The following is a 17,272-nucleotide window of genomic DNA, read 5'->3' on the forward strand; positions in this document are numbered from 1 at the left end:
CCGTCTAATAAAGCGACCAGGCCCCTCCTCTACTCTGTCCATCCCCTGTCTAAACTATGTAGCAGAAAAAAACAACTATTGCAAGCTTAACAACCGGTATCATTAACAGGTTCAAAAGAAATCCTGTTTTTAGTTTTTGGCATGGTGCTGGATGTTTTATGTATAATGCATCATAATTCCATGTCCATCCCCCTCAGCTGGGAGAGTGCAGAGCAGCCATGGCAGACCCATTGAGCAGCCTGGTTGATAATGAGAAGGAGCTGGAGTAGACGAGCCCCTCAGGTGGTCTGCTAACAGGATCGCTTCTCGTCATCTGTAGAAAACAGAGGTCGCATCCACAGGCCATCTCTGTCTCGGACATCACATCAGCAATAAGCACCAGTAAACAGCCAAAGCCACTGGACAGGCAGCCTCACAAAGCAACATTCCTTTTCCTTGGGGCTGGGTCAATTGTGCTACTACAAATGAACAAGCTTACAAACACATGTGCATAGTTCCATACTAGAGCAGACCATTCTAAATCCAATGTAAGTGGCCTGCAGGTATGTTGACCCACAGGCCTAACTCCTCTTCCTGTCCTTCCCTGACCTCACTTTATTGGAGTGCTCATATGATAAAAATAAATAGTGTACCAACTTAAATGAAGCTAGACCATTTTAATTTGATTAAATCTCTTCTTGCGTCTCGAGAACAGTCTAGTGTAAGTAGCTGTTACTGAACAAAGGAATACTGTTGACGAGAGATGCTGGAACAGTGTGTTGTGAGCGAACGAGAGAGACTGCACTTCGAACCAGGAAGAGGACACGTCCTCCTACAGCACCGTCCTCCTCACCAAGTTGAGAGACAGAGATAAAAACTATCAACAGAAAATCTGACCCGCATTCATCCTTTTAAAATCCCTCAATTATTCAACAATGTCCACCATAACGTCTGCAGTGTCGACAGGGATGCCACCATAACGTACGTATCCTGCTCCTTTTCAGTAGCTAGGATTTTATTAGGATCCCCATTAGCTGTTACAAAAGGAGCATTTACTCTTCATGGGGTCCCCGTGAAACAGGACATAATACAGAACAATAATGGACAAAACAGCTAAAGGACAGAGGTACAGTTGAAGTTGGAAGTTTACATACACCTTTGTCAAATACATTTAAACTCAGTTTTTCACAATTCCTGACATTTAATCCTAGTAAGAATTCCCTGTCTTAGGTCAGTTAGGATCACCACTTTATTTAAAAAATGTGAAATGTCAGAATGTTAGTAGAGAGAATGTCACGTCCTGACTAGTAAAATGGGTTATTTGTCATTGTAGTTTGGTCAGGGCATGGCAGGGGGTGTTTGTTTTGTGTGTTTCGGTGTTTTTGTTTTATGTTCTATGTTATCTATTTCTATGTGTTTATCTAGTTTTCTATTTCTATGTTGGGGGTTGGGTAATGACCTCCAATTAGAGGCAGCTGGTTGTCATTGTCTCTAACTGGAGGCCATATTTAGTTGGGTTTGTTTTCACTTGTGTTTTGTGGGTGGTTGTTTCTAGTATAGTCTGTGCACCTTACTGGACTGTTTTTGTTGTTAGTTTATTTTGATTAAGTGTTTTCTTTAATAAAATAAGAAGATGAGCACTTTACCCGCTGCGTTTTGGTCCCCCTTCAACGACGCTTGTGACAGAGAATGATTTATTTCAGTTTTTATTTCTTTCATCACATTCCCAGTGGGTCAGAAGTTTATATACACTCAATTAGTATTTGGTAGCATTGCCTTTAAATTGTTTAACTTGGGTCAAACGTTTCGGGTAGCCTTCCACAAGCTTCCCACAATAAGTTGGGTGAATTTTGGCCCATTCCTCCTGAGAGAGCTGGTGTAACCGAGTCAGGTTTGTAGGCCTCCTTGCTCGTACACGCTTTTTCAGTTCTGCCCACAAATTTTCTATAAGATTGAGGTCAGGGCTTTGTGATGGTCACTCCAATACCTTGACGTTGTTGTCCTTAAGCCATTTTGCCACAACTTTGGAAGAATGCTTGGGGTCATTGTCCTTTGGAAGACCCATTTGCAACCAAGCTTTAACTTACTGACTGATGTCTTGAGATGTTGCTTCAATATATCCCCATAATTTTCCATCCTCATGATGCCATCTATTTTGTGAAGTGCACCAGTCCCTCCTGCAGCAAAGCACACCCACAACATGATGCTGCCCCCCCCGTGCTTCACGGTTGGGATGGTGCTCTTCGGCTTGCAAGCCTCCCCCTTTTTCCTCCAAACATAACGGTGGTCATTATGGCCAAACAGTTCTATTTTTGTTTCATCAGAACAGAGGACATTTCTCCAAAAAGTACGATCTTTGTCCCCATATGCAGCTGCAAACCGTAGTCTGGCTTTTTTATGTCGGTTTTGGAGCAGTGGCTTCTTCCTTGCTGAGCGGCCTTTCAGGTTATGTCGATATAGGACTCGTTTTTACTGTGGATATAGATACTTTTGTACCTGTTTCCTCCAACATCTTCACAGGGTCCTTTGCTGTTGTTCTGGGATTGATTTGCACTTTTCGCACCAAAGTACGTTCATCTCTAGGAGACAGAACGCGTCTCCTTCCTGAGCGGTATGGCGGCTGCGCGGTCCCATGGTGTTTATACTTGCATACTATTGTTTGTACAGATGAACGTGGTACCTTCAGGCATTTGGAAATTGCTCCCAAGGATGAACCAGACTTGTGTAGGTCTACAATTTTCTTTCTGAGGTCTTGGCTGATTTCTTTTGATTTTCCCACGATGTCAAGCAAAGAGGCACTGAGTTTGAAGGTAGGCCTTGAAATACATCCACAGGTACACCTCCAATTGACTCAAATGATGTCAGTTAGCCTATCAGAAGCTTCTAAAGCCATGACATCATTTTCTGTAATTTTCCAATCTGTTTAAAGGCACAGTCAACTTAGTGTATGTAAACTTCTGACCCACTGGAATTGTGATACAGTGAATTGTAAGTGAAATAATCTGTCTGTAAACAATTTGGGGAAAAATTACTTGTGTCATGCACAAAGTAGATGTCCGAACTGACTCGCCAAAACTATAGTTTGTTAACAAGAAATTTGTGGAGTGGTTGAAAAATGAGTTTTAATGATTCCAACCTAAGTGTATGTAAACTTCCAACTTCAACTGTACATACATTATATATGCCTGGAGAGGGATAGGGCCTGGAGAGGGATAGGGGCTGGTCCTGAATGTGTGGCTGCAGACAGATGCTGACAGACAGGTCCTCTGTTTGCAGTGAATGGCCTCTTAAGGCAGGTCTGATGGTTTTGGAAGATTATCAGACAGGGCCTGCTCCTGGGCAGAGGCTGGGTGGGGAAAGGACCAGAGGCAGGTCAATGTAAAATGCACCAAATCCAGTTAGAATTCCCCATCAAAACAATTGTGGTAATAATTGTTGATGTTAGAATTAAATATTGAATGATAGCCTATTTCAACAAAATGCCAAAATGTAATGCCAACCCAAAATAGAGTAAATAAATTAAGAAAAAAATTGCTTTTTCCATTTGTTTCACAAAGATATCATGACATATTTTACATTCATTTTACCAACCTAATGCTAGATGTGTGTATGATTAATTTCAACTCCATTGAAAAATAATATTTTTTATAAAATTATTTCCCCAAACATATCATTTCAAAAAACTCAAGAACCTTGAGTCAAGAACATTTTGAAGGCGTAATCCTGTGTACCTCTCCTGTATAGAAAATACGTTTCTAGTCATGTTCCTAGTTTACCTTAATAAAAGTAACACTTATTTACGCACGCACTTTGTGCCTGTATAACACTGTGCGTAAAATGTTCTCCTTGTTAACCGGCTCTTCAGGTGCGCCTTCTTTAACTGCAAAATCCCCCTCCTTACTGTAAATGCTCTCACCTAGCGCCTAGGAGGACTGGCTATCTATCGCCTCTGCTCCTTTAAGGCAATGAGGAATTAAAGCGGCTGCAAAGGCAGGGGAGAGGGTTATTCTGTAATGCTCTGAGGCAGCGAGGGTTAGCGCATGGACCAATGCGATTAAAAGGGCAGTGGGAAGATGCTCGTGCTTGCCTCTTGCTGGACGGAGAGAGGTGGTGAAGATGGTCTGACTTCAGCTCATCCGGATTGGGTTTTCATTCTTATTGAACTGAACATTGACTCTTTATTTTAAGTTATTTTATTTGTCACATTTTGATTCCAAACCTGATTTTATTTTTCAGTTTTCGTTTTAAGATGCGTTTTTGTGGATTCCACATCGTTATTGTTTAGGTGTCCCCGTTTCACACCCGGAGATGTATTTTAGTACCTAAGGTTGCCCGCGTGCCACTACCCTGACTCAGCATCACACCTGGGCTGCAGGCGAGCACTGTAGCCCCCTCGAGCATCCCTTTGAAGAGCAGGGGAAGTAGCAATGCACGGAGGACCAGCGTAGAGCTGCGTAGAGTCGGATATCACAGCTTTAACCAAGACAATCAGAGAGGCACATATCCTCCAAGCTCAAAGAGGGGTCTGAAAAGGGGAGAGGAAGAGTAGGCTACGAGAGCACCAGGGAGGGCGTTATAGAGAAAAAAGGAGGAGACGGTAAAGACATTATTATCAGCAGAGAGTTGGACTGGTTACTACAAGCTAGTAGCAAATGTTTAACATTACACCTGCCACACAAAACATAATTATAGGAAAGCAGCTGTCAAAGTGTGCGGAGGAAGACGAGAAAGCATAGCTTGGGGGGATTGAACGGAGCAGGGCATGTGGATATTGGCTGTTATCTTTTTCCAGAGCATCTTAAATGGTAAGTTTAATTAGCTAATTTTAATGTTCATTAGTTATGTCAGTAATTCAGTGAGGAATGTAAGGTAGATGAGGGGGGTGGAGGTCACCTGTGTGACAATTTATGGGTGCCAACAGTGCTAAGGAGAGAGGAACGGGAGTGAAATGTGCTTTCATCTGTTGTAACTATACGCCACATCATTGGTCAATATTTGATAGATTCACATAAATTGTGTTAAGGGAAAGAAAATATTTTTTATGATTCATTCTTCAATTGCATATTTCATTGATTGCTGAGGAAATAAATTGATGTTCGTGAGAGGCTTGATAAAGTAGACGTGACCTTAAGGTTAAAACCTTAATTGTTGTCAGTTGCAATTACTACATCGAATTTAATAATTTTGTACATGCCTGGATGTTTATGCCGGTAGGCTATGTCAGTCAGTAGTAGCATGGGCCTCAATAATGACTGACGTATTTTATATACTGGAAATTTGGTTTAACCCCCTTCCCCTCCCCCATCCAAGCTATTTATTTAGAGTTGTATATTTTCAAGTTCAATGTAGGGTATTCAAATTCGAAAGGCTATTAGACACATGTAAAATCTTGATCATGTAGCCTATCATTTTACTCTTTCCTTAGAGATGTATGATATTAGATTCAAATAGTACATTGATTTTGAATAAATGCATTAGTTTTCCTTCAAGTTTTCAATGCAATACATTTCTAGCCCGTTTCACAGCGGTGTAGACAAATGAAGACTTGTAAAGAAACAATAATTATGTACAAAGGAGATAAAAAAATGTAAGCCACCAGAACCTGATAATGATGCAAAAGGGAAAGGCACCCCTGTAGACACTGCAGACAAATATTTATTTGTTTGTAATTTCTTCTTGAGATTAATGCTGGTAAATAGATTTGAAAGAGCTTGCAGTCCATATATCATGTAACAGAAATAAAAAACAATGATATTATAGAATATTACACACAGAATTATACTGTCTCCTTTCATGTGATCAATTCATATTGATTTGCAACCTCAAAGATTAAAAGGACCAAGAAATTACAGAAAGACTTTCTCTATGCATTCACTTAAAAGGTGTGTGTGTGTGTGTGTGTGTGTGTGTGTGTGTGTGTGTGTGTGTGTGTGTGTGTGTGTGTGTGTGTGTGTGTGTGTGTGAGTGTATTTGTGTACTGTGTGTGCTTTCATAAATCAATGAATCTGCAATGTGAAGCTGATCGGTGAAAGCAGTAAATGTATACAATTTATTACTTTCACAGGATGAAATAAACCATTATTTACTGGATATAATCCCTTCCCCAGGAAGGGGGTTATGACAAGGCTGGGTGTGTATGGAAAGGGGGAGATGGAGACTGAGAAAACAGAGAGGTTGAAGAAAGGGGGGAAACGGAAAGAAAATATATCTTCTTACAAACTGTACAAGCTGACAAGATGGGGGCGTTGCAGATATTGTAAGTAAACCGGGTAGAACCTCTGGTTGTGGTTATGTCGTAGAGGGTCGCTGAATTTACCGCATCAGGCAAAAAGGGGGCATTGGAGGTTTGGGATTAACCCATTTTAACACATTGAGGGATATTCATTTTATACCAACGCAGATGTGACAAGGTGAACCCAACCCACTTGGCAAGAAAATCAGTGGTTCCTTTCTAGTTCCTTGTTTCACTCCACTCCCCTCCCCCCAAAATAATCTTAAATTATACATATTTGACTATCTTCCCTTTTTCCTTGTAAGGCTATTCTCGGTCAGCTGCTTATATTGACATCCAGGTTAGGCTATTCCATCTCTACTCCACATAAAATGGTATCTCCCTCACTCACACTGTCTTCTGTGGAAACATAAAATAACAATAAGGATTTGTGATTAATCATTATAATTGTGCCGTGACATTAGATCAACTGTCAGGTCAGGCTGGATCCATATATAGTCCCAGAAGCCTTATATTGGCAACCTAATATAAGAATAGAATAGAGGGTACATGCAAAAATGTATTTTATTATTTGGAAATGGCTTCACCCTTCTGTGTTGTTCTATTGTTATCTATGTTATGCCTTTTTGGACGATGGGTATAGAATGCAATTGGAGCTGGAATCTTGTTTTATTTCGCTGCACTGTATTTCATTGTATTCTGTGGTTGGATTTCTGAAGATGGCTATTATCATGATAATGATGAGGTCTGTATTGACTGAGCTGAGCTGGCAATGGCAGAATGAACGACCTTGTAGTTAATTGTTGCTTTTTAGAGTTAGGTTTGTCTATGGAGATCCTATTAAATGACTATTCTAAATACCAAATTCGTATTATAATTCCTAAATCTACAGGTCTATCACATGTTCACTGGCCTGTCTCTATGGAAACCTCCATTATGGGTGTCAGGAAAGTGTGAGTTTGACTAAATAAGGCTATACACTGGGTGGGTGACCGGGAATTGCTTGATAAGGGCCCAGCCACTTCCTGTGCCCTTATTTAGCATATTCTGGCATAATGATAATTGAGGGAATTATACCTGAATTGCACAATAAAAGATACAGCTAAAATATATCATTTTTGAGGGAACTGGGTCAGTAGATTAGTTTTCTCTGTTGTAATTAGCCTCCAAATACAAAATTCTACAGGTATGATATTTTTAAGCCTTCTTTTAATTTTTGTTCTGGCCTATTTAGACATTGTGCTCTCATATTAACTCCATTTATCCATATTATCCTAAGATATTGGGATTTTATTTTGAACCATTAAAGCATTTATAAAACATGAATTAATAATGCAATATGGAAATTAAAATATGTATTTATTTTGTGTACTGTGGGTTACCTTTTATAATTTGTATTCAAATTGAAATGTAATTAAGAGATAAAGTAGGCTATAATAGTTATATTTAGATGGCTGAGGATTTTGCTCTCTAAAAGATGCCTTAAGGCAAAACCAATCCAAGCTCCAATTCTGTTTTTAAATACATTATGCGGCGAGGCAGCTCACATAGGGCCATTATTCATGTGTTGCACGTTTAGTCACAATTGTTTTGAACATTCATTTCAGGACTGATGCCCGACTGAGCATTCTGCTCAATGCATTGTCAATGAGCGCTGATGAAGATTTCATCAAAAGTGCATTACAGTGGCTTGGAAATACAATGACAATTCAAAAGGAGCCAAATAATTAGTAGGAAAACCCATTGAAAGATTGACTTTAGATGCAGTATAATGTTAGCTAGCTAACTAAGATTGAAGGGAGAGCACCGAATTTTAGCTAGCTAACGTTAGCATTACTAGCTATTTTTTACCAACTTTGCTAGCTAATGACGACATTGCCACCTGTCTAAAGTAAAATTGACAACATGATAATCATGGCAAAGTTGTTTCCTACTAAATATTTGCCATGTCAATGTATTTCCAGGCCACTATAGTGTAATTTAGACAAAACAGTCATTCGTCTCCGTTCAGAATGACTGGGCAGCTTTTTGGGCACCACTATGGCGGAGGGCTGCTTGAGAATGTTCACAACAATGGCATGATGCAAAGGAGTGACTGAGGTACAAACCATAGATTTCAGCACAATGATTGAGAGACAAACCTGAGCAAGGCCGTTTGAGATGGCCTACATGTTCTTGGTCTTCAATAAATTAACATTTACACTAAGGTCAATAGGTCATGTACACTTCTCATGTACACATTTCTATCTCAATCAAAATGCCCTTTCTCATTGTCGAGGGATGACTCTATGTACAAAATCATTTTCAGAAAAGATAGTCCTCGTAGGGCATCTAAATAGCTGCCAACATCACTTAGCCTGCCAAGTTAGCATGACAACACATTAGGAACCTGAGAAGGAAAATGCAATGGAGACTGGGGGCAGATTGATTTGACTAAACTTGGCTGAGAGGAGGAACCTGTGTTTCAGGGGAGTTAATATGCTGGGGGCAATTAAGGCAGCGCACTGATTTAGAGATCCATCTGTTCCAGTATAGTGAGGTGCTCCTCTTGTAAGACTTATGCCCTTGAATCCTCCATATCTATTTAAAGATCTTTAAGACTTACCGTCTTTTGGTAGCAGTGGCCTCATGTTGGCAATTGAGGAGGACTTAGATCTAAATCTAAATCAGTATTATTTGTTTTATTATTTCCAGTTAGGGAACAGGGTCGTTCCATTTGATTTCAATCACTTTTTGACCACACTGCTTTTACATTTACGTCATTTAGCAGACGCTCTTATCCAGAGCGACTTACAAATTGGTGCATTCACCTTATGATATCCAGTGGAACAACCACTTTACAATAGCACATCTATATAATTTTTTTTTTTTTTTGGGGGGGGTCGGTTACAAGGATTACTTTATCCTATCCCAGGTATTCCTTAAAGAGGTGGGGTTTCAGGTGTCTCCGGAAGGTGGTGATTGACTCCGCTGTCCTGGCGTCGTGAGGGAGCTTGTTCCACCATTGGGGTGCCAGAGCAGCGAACAGTTTCGACTGGGCTGAGCGGGAACTGTGCTTCCGCAGAGGTAGGGGGGCCAGCAGGCCAGAGGTGGATGAACGCAGTGCCCTTGTTTGGGTGTAGGGCCTGATCAGAGCCTGAAGGTACGGAGGTGCCGTTCCCCTCACAGCTCCGTAGGCAAGCACCATGGTCTTGTAGCAGATGCGAGCTTCAACTGGAAGCCAGTGGAGTGTGCGGAGGAGCGGGGTGACGTGAGAGAACTTGGGAAGGTTGAACACCAGACGGGCTGTGGCGTTCTGGATGAGTTGTAGGGGTTTAATGGCACAGGCAGGGAGCCTCACCAACAGGGAGTTGCAGTAATCCAGATGGGAGATGACAAGTGCCTGGATTAGGACCTGCGCCGCTTCCTGTGTAAGGCAGGGTCGTACTCTGCGAATGTTGTAGAGCATGAACCTACAGGATCGGGTCACTGCCTTGATGTTAGCGGAGAACGACAGGGTGTTGTCCAGGGTCACGTCAAGGCTCTTAGCACTCTGGGAGGAGGACACAATGGAGTTGTCAACCGTGATGGCGAGATCATGGAACGGGCAGTCCTTCCCTGGGAGGAAGAGCAGCTCCGTCTTGCCGAGGTTCAAAATGCTCAATCCATATTTGCCCATGGTTGAAGTGGTAAGAAAGTGACTTTTCGAACTTGAATGACATAACATTTATGAGACAGATGTGCTCAAAGTTTTTCATACCCCACCCTACCATGAGACATCCATGTCTTCATCACTGGAAAAGATAAACAGTTGAGTTTGATATAATTTAAAAGCTTACAAACAGAGTTGTCAAACTATTTTATAATTTCTCGAAAAAACTATTTTCAGCCAAAACATGACACCCACACTCAAGAGTATGCTGTGTCTCAACCGATGGCAGACACAACACAAACACCTCAGAGGATGTAAAATAGGGTCTAAACTACATAATTGATATTAAAGTTTAAAAGTTGAAGAAATGTTTTTTTCAAGAAATTATATAACAATTTGACAATCTTGTTTGTAATTGTATTTATTTAACCCTTATTTTACCAGGTAAGTTGACTGAGAACACATTTGCATTTACAGCAACGACCTGGGGAATAGTTACAGGGGAGAGGAGGGTAAATTATAGCAAACTCAACTGTTTATCTTTTCCAGTGATGAAGATATGAGGGTCTCATGGTAGGGTGGGGTATGCTTTGAGCACACTTAAATGTTTGGTCAATCAGGTACAAAAAGTTACTTTCTGAACACTTCTACCATGTGCAACAATGTATAAAAAGTTTATTTCAAATCAAATGGGGTGCGTTCAAAAAGTGATTGAAATCAAATGGAATGACCCAACAGTCAACTAGGTATCCGAGCAGCACGGTTGACCTACCTATGAAAATGTGTACAGTAAAGCAATAAAATATAGTCGCTCTGTATGCATTGATAGATACATATTTGAGAAGTAAATGTGAGTTCAGTTCAAACATGAATTCAGCACTTGTTTAAGGTCAATTGTTCTCTAGAGTAGTTCCCCTTTGAGAGGGTGTTTGCTGGTGAAAAGTGTGAATGGCTGCGTTGTTGTTATTCCTGAGGAACTGTTACTAATGGTAATGTCTGATGATGGAGACCCTGATGTGTAATAATGGATCTCCCAGTTCACACATACTGACTGCATAATGAAGATGCCTACTAAAGATGTTCAGCAGCCGTCTTGCAGTCTAATTAGTAATGGGGCATGGGAGACTCACAGGGGTGGTGGTATGTTTCACTGAATGTAAAATCTAATTACAAATCAGACTGTGTATCCTTAAGGATTCTGCTGAATCAGAACAATATAATTGCATGAGCACCATGTAAATGTCTTTCACATTAAAATGTTAACTATACTGTTTAGCATCGGCTGGGGAAAAAAACACACACAGATTTACGTGTTTGATCAACCTGGCAAAGACATGACATGTTATTTTATGTAATGTTATTTTAAAAGGCTGAGCACTTAGAAAAGTGTCATGGTGAAGGAACAATGAGACTAAAGCAGTTTTTAGAGAACACTGACAAAATAAATACATACACTAACATTCTACCTATGTCTAATGCACATACTGTATGTTTGATTAGGACTACTGTATATGAGTGGTGTGTATATAGAGCTCAAGTATGATGTAGTGCAACTCATAAGAGTCCAGTGAACAGGACAGATGTTGGAAGTGTGTAAACAACAGATGTAGACTAACAGTGAAATGCTTACTTACGGGCCCTTTCCAACAATGCAGAGAGAAAAGAGAAATACTAGAAAAGTAACAGCATGAGGAATACATATACAAAGAGTAACGATAACTATTCACAAAGTCACAAAGATCACATATCATTTTTGAGGGGCAGAATTAATCGGTCACTTAATCTAGTACCCAAATGCTCATGCTTTGAACTACACAGCCATGGGAATTAACTGGATGGATCCCTATATGCCCAATGCACATGTTTGCTCTGGTACTGTATGGATGGATCACCTTGGTGACTCTCATGGTGTGTCCCTGGATCTCTTTGAGCTTGGCTGGTTGCTCACATTTCATCTGCTTCCCTTTGTCTTATTGATCTATACTCTTTTACTTTTCTTAGTGTTTAATCTATGTCCTTATCACAGCTAAACTTCTCAATCAGTCATTCTGTAAGATGCAAATACTGTTTGTGTTCACAATATTCAAACTTCATATCTGATTTCAGAATACAGAGAAAGAGACACAAACCACAGTGTATGAATGAGCGTGTATTCAAATGAATTTGGATCAGTCACCAATTTGATGTTTTAATATGCAGAGTTGCACCTTTAAAAAGAGGTGGTTCATATTTAAAGAGTCCCCAGGAATCAGTAACTTTGTGAATGTTGGTAAATGTCTCATTAGAGTGTTGCTAGCCTGAGCTTTATTATGTGTTGCTTTCCCTCTCTCTCTCTCTATCAGCCTTTCCCCAGAAGTGATTATGCTAATTGCTGTTTGATCAGATGATTAAATTATAATTCGATTAATCCGGAGTACTAAATGCTCTGAATACATTTGCTTCTGCTTGGCTGGCTGGCTGGCTTTACAGAGCTAACGTTCCCTGTCACACAGCGAACACACAGGAGAAAGGGACAACCCTAGAGGAGAGGAGGAACATTACATTTTTTGGAGGGATGGTGTGTAGTGAGAAAGGGGGATAACAAAGAAAGCAAGGGTAGTGACTGAGAAGAGAGAGGAGGGGGCAGGTTGGCTGGGGGGTTCTTTAGGGAACACATGCTGTGCTCCTTAGTGTTAAATAAATATTTTTGCTTTACGGATTGGATGTGATAAATGTTTAATATAATATGTCTATAAAGATTGTCAAATAGGTCTGGAGTATTTAAGTGAGTGTGGCACATAGCATATTTAAAGAGGCCTGGTCATGGGGCAGCTAATAAGATGACAGGAGCCAGCTGTTGTGACATTAGCACTGACATACTTCACAATGCCAGCTGTTCATGACTGAATTCTCTTTGACAACAGTGGAATGTGAATCAATGGAAGTAACAACAATATGTGATGACATCACTTCTGTTGGTTTCTCAATTAGTGTTACATCACTGTCTAACAATAAATGGGGCGTTTGCAACATATTTTACATTTGCTACATGATTTATGATCACCTGGGCATCACCTGTTCACCTATTTTACATTTCTCTCGAATTTCTCCTCTACACTGTAGTATGTCTACATTTGCCACCACTCTGGAAGATCCTGTTCCCATAGCGAGCATGCAGGTTGGCAATGATGTATATATGCATGGCAACATCATTGATGTCCCTGCACCTTACTGTTGGTGACAGAGTGTTGACCAGTACATGCTATCCCCAGTATGTGAGGCTGATGTAAAAACAATATCTGACCAACAAGAAACACCTCACGGCCAGACCTGTCGTGTTGTAAGATGGGGATCCATTACAATATACTATTTGAGTAACTGCTAATAATATCAATAGTGCATAATTAATTTCTGAGAGATATTATTTTCAAAGTCACCATTGTGTAGTTCTAAAAAGTGGAGAATCAATTGTTTGGAATTGTAACAGTAATTGCTTATCTACCTAGCAACTACTTTGTTCTATTCTGATTGGTCAGATTGAGATTAGTTGTTGGAGGAGAACAGGAGGTAGTTGAGTTCATGGATGGGAGTAACTGTGGTCAGTCCATCATTAATTCTGCAGATGTGTAATCTGTCTCCTTCCAGTGTTTGTCTACATAGATAGTCATCCATCCATCCACCATCTAAATAACCCTCAAACTGCACTATCAACAGTATGTAATAAACTTAATTACTCTAACTCTGTGTGAGGAAGCTAAGCAGGGTAACCTGTCAAAATACTGTTGAGCCCATGTGCTCTTCTTGACCTGGGGTGTGTTCAGTTCAGTTTAACGCTTGCTACGTTACGTGATGGTTTGTACTGAACGACACATTTCCCCAAAATGCTGCGTTCTTTAACAGCCTTTGAGGTACACTATATGTACAAATGTATGTTGACTCCCCTTCAAATTTGTGGATTTGGCTATTTCAGCCATGCGGCCATGCAATCTCCATAGACAAACATTTGTATTAGAATGGGTTTACTGAAGAACTCAGTGAGTTTCAATGTGGCACTGTCATAATGTGCCACCTTTCCAACAAGTCAGTTCGTCAAATTTCTGCCCTGCTAGAGCTGCCCCGGTCAACTGTAAGTGCTGTTAGTGGAAACTTCTAGGAGCAACAACAGCTCAGCCACACAAGCTCAAAGGCCAAACAAGCTCAAAGAATGGGACCGCCAAGTACTGAACCATGTAGAGCGGTAAAATAGTCTGTTCTCGGTTGCAGCACTCACTGCCGAGTTTCAAACTGCCTCTGGAAGCCACGTCAGAACAATGACTGTTCGACAGGAGCTTCATGAAATGGGTTTCCATGGCTGAGCAGCCGCACACAAGTCTTTTATTTATTTATTTAACCTTTATTTAACTAGGCAAGTCAGTTAAGAACAAATTCTTATTTACAATGACAGCCTACCCCGGCCAAACCCTAACCCAGACGATGCTGGGCCAATTGTGCGTCGCCCGAATGGGACTCCCAATCACAGCTGGTTGTGATACAGCCTGGAATCGAACCAGGGTCTGTAGTGACAACTCTAGCACTGAGATGCAGTGCCTTTGACCAGCGCCACTCAGGAGACCGAGTGTCTAAGATCATCATGCGCAATGCCAAACGTCAGCTGGAGTGGTGTAAAGCTTGCCGCCATTGGACTCTGGAGCAGTGGAAACACATTCTCTGGAGTGATGAATCACGCTTCACCTGGCAGTCCAATGAACAAATCTGGGTTTGGCGGATGCCAGGGAAACACTACCTGCCCCAATGCATCGTGCCAACTCTTTGGTGGAGGAGAAATAATGGTCTGGGGCTGTTTTTCATGGTTCTGGCTAGGCCCCTTAGTCCCAGTGAAGGGAAATCTTAACTATACAATACTATACTATACAATATAGATCAATATGGATGTGGCCGTTAGAATTTGCAAAAACTTGTGCAGCACACCATACACAATCACCCTCTGGGCCACCATAATCACGCTGTCTTCAACTGGTTGTACAGTACCATTTCTGGTACAAAGGAATCCGACAAAGGATATAAGAAAGATTCAGCATACTATACTCAAAAGGTTCACAGCTCTTTCTTTATTCAAACAGTCCAGTGTGACCATGTCCTCCTCATCTAAAATGTTGCCACCCAGCATTGGTCTACTTGGATGTCATTAAATCAAGATGGTCTAGCATCTTGGCATTATCCCTGTAGCAGTGGTTTAGTTTAGTCTACACACATTGACTCCCCCTTGCTCTTCCCTCTGCCGCTCACAGGCTTTGACAAGGGGATTAGCTCCAGCTTGCCATAAATACATCATGTTTTTTAAATTTCTGTTAATTTGTTTGTGGAAAGTCTACCCAATATGAAGAAAATGCTGCACTCAAAATTTCTTGAGAAATTTGCAAAAAAACCTTAGTATTCCCTCATTGGCACAGATAGATTGAATCAACCTAGAAAAGTCTGGGCACTGAGGAGGACAATCATTGAGCAATTTTAAGAACTTGGTATTCTCATAAGAGTAGTTGTAACAACAATTGTTTTCTCCCATCCATTTGATTGAATATACAAATTGTTTGCTCGGTTAATGCCTGTAGACTACAGCAAAAGAGGACCGAGCACGCACCCATTTTCATCGACGGGGCTGTAGTGGAACAGGTTGAGAGCTTCAAGTTCCTTGGTGTCCACATCACCAACAAACTAACATGGTCCAAGCACACCAAGACAGTCATGAAGAGAGCACGACAATGCCTATTCCTCCTCAGGGGACTGAAAAGATTTGGCATGGGTCCTCAGATCCTCAAAATGTTCTACAGCTGCACCGTCGAGAGCATCTTGACTGGTTGCATCACTGCCTGGTATGGCAACTGCTCGGCCTCCGACCGCAAGGCACTACAGAAGGTAGGGCGTACGACCCAGTTCATCACTGGGGCAAAGCTTCCTGCCATCCAGGACCTCTATACCAGGTGGCGTTAGAGGAAGGCCCTAAAAATTGTCAAAGACTCCAGCCACCCTAGTCATAGACTGTTCTCTCTGCTACCGCACGGCAAGCAGTACCGGAGCGCCAAGTCTAGGTCCAAGAGGCTTCTAAACAGCTTCTACCCCCAAGCCATAAGACTCCTGAACATCTAATCAAATGGCTACCCAGACTATTTGCAATGCCCTCCCCCCCTCTTTTACACCGCTGCTACTCTCTGTTATTATCTATGCATAGTCACTTTAATAACTCTACTTACATGTACATATTACCTCAATTACCTCGACTAACCGGTAACTCTGTACCGGTACCCCCCTGTATATAGTCTCGCTATTGTTATTTTACTGCTGCTCTTTAGTTACTTTTATTTATTTTTCTTATTCATATCTTTATTATTATTATTTAAACTGCATTGTTGGTTAGGGGCTTGTAAGTAAGCATTTCACTGTTGTATTCGGCGCATGTGACTAATAAAATGTGATTTGATTTGAAATAAACTCTTTCTCCACCCTCTAGTGTTCATATTGTGCAACGAAACAGTATTATTTTTACCCTGGTACTTTTTATTCAGCTGTAGTAGCAGCAGAGGGAGCTGCTATAGTTTGGTATATACTGTAATCCCCCATCAGATTCTCTCCCTCCTGTTGGTTCATCAGCAGCATAATTCAGACATCAACGTCTGGGCGCTGACATTCTCCCTACTGAGATATGCTGCCGCTGCCTCCTCTATTAATGAGACATCCACTCTCACCCGTTTAACGCATGCAAATAAAACTAGATCTAGAGGTACACCATGGGGCTACGCTTTACCATATCCTACTCCTCTGACATCATACAAGCGATCTGTCTTTGCATATCACCAGTGAGCAGAGCAGACAACGGCCCCTTCTGTCATGTCCTGGTTAATATTCATGAAATCAAATTGGGAGACTGTCATTTGGCAAGTTCCTGTACAAGCCCTGTGTATAGCCTCTGGGCAGAAAGAGGAGAATGCTTACTCACATTGGATAACCCCCCTCATTGCCCCCTACCCTGTTTCCTTTCCTCCCCTGTCTCTGCTCCTGGTCCCAGGCCACCCCCCAGGCATAGCACAGAGGGCTGCTTTAATTATCAAGGGTTCCTGGCTGACAGAGCCTGTCACAGTGCAGCAGCTGCCCGCCCCGCCCCACTCTGCCCCGTGTGCCTATGCCCACTGGCAGCCCCGACGACAGGCCACTGGCTCACCAGACGTGACATGGGTGCCCTATAAAATACTTGGTTGATACTTAGTTGATCAATCCACCCTCCCAGTTTCTCTGGATTTCCATATTTTCTCTGTCTCTTTTTCTGCTCTCGATGTCTGTCTGTCAGATGAGTTCATGATAAAACGATGGCAAAATATGGAATACCACCCATGGATGAAGCACAATTTAAACAGTAAACTTCCAAGCAAATGCACTACATAAACTGTACATGTGGCTGT

General features: G+C 41.4%; 1 protein-coding gene across 1 annotated transcript in view; it reads left to right on the forward strand.

The window, feature by feature from the left end:
• Nucleotides 1-4,012: 4,012 nt before the first annotated feature.
• Nucleotides 4,013-17,272, forward strand: part of LOC115206408 (Down syndrome cell adhesion molecule) — a 148,364-nt gene continuing 135,104 nt past the window's right edge. The window contains exon 1 of the mRNA XM_029773343.1: nucleotides 4,013-4,784. Within this exon, the coding sequence (XP_029629203.1) occupies nucleotides 4,742-4,784 (43 nt within the window). The 5' untranslated portion in view covers nucleotides 4,013-4,741. The remainder of the gene's footprint in view (nucleotides 4,785-17,272) is intronic.

The sequence above is a fragment of the Salmo trutta genome, chromosome 13, assembly GCF_901001165.1.
Source record: "Salmo trutta chromosome 13, fSalTru1.1, whole genome shotgun sequence".
Classification (NCBI taxonomy): Eukaryota; Metazoa; Chordata; class Actinopteri; order Salmoniformes; family Salmonidae; genus Salmo; species Salmo trutta.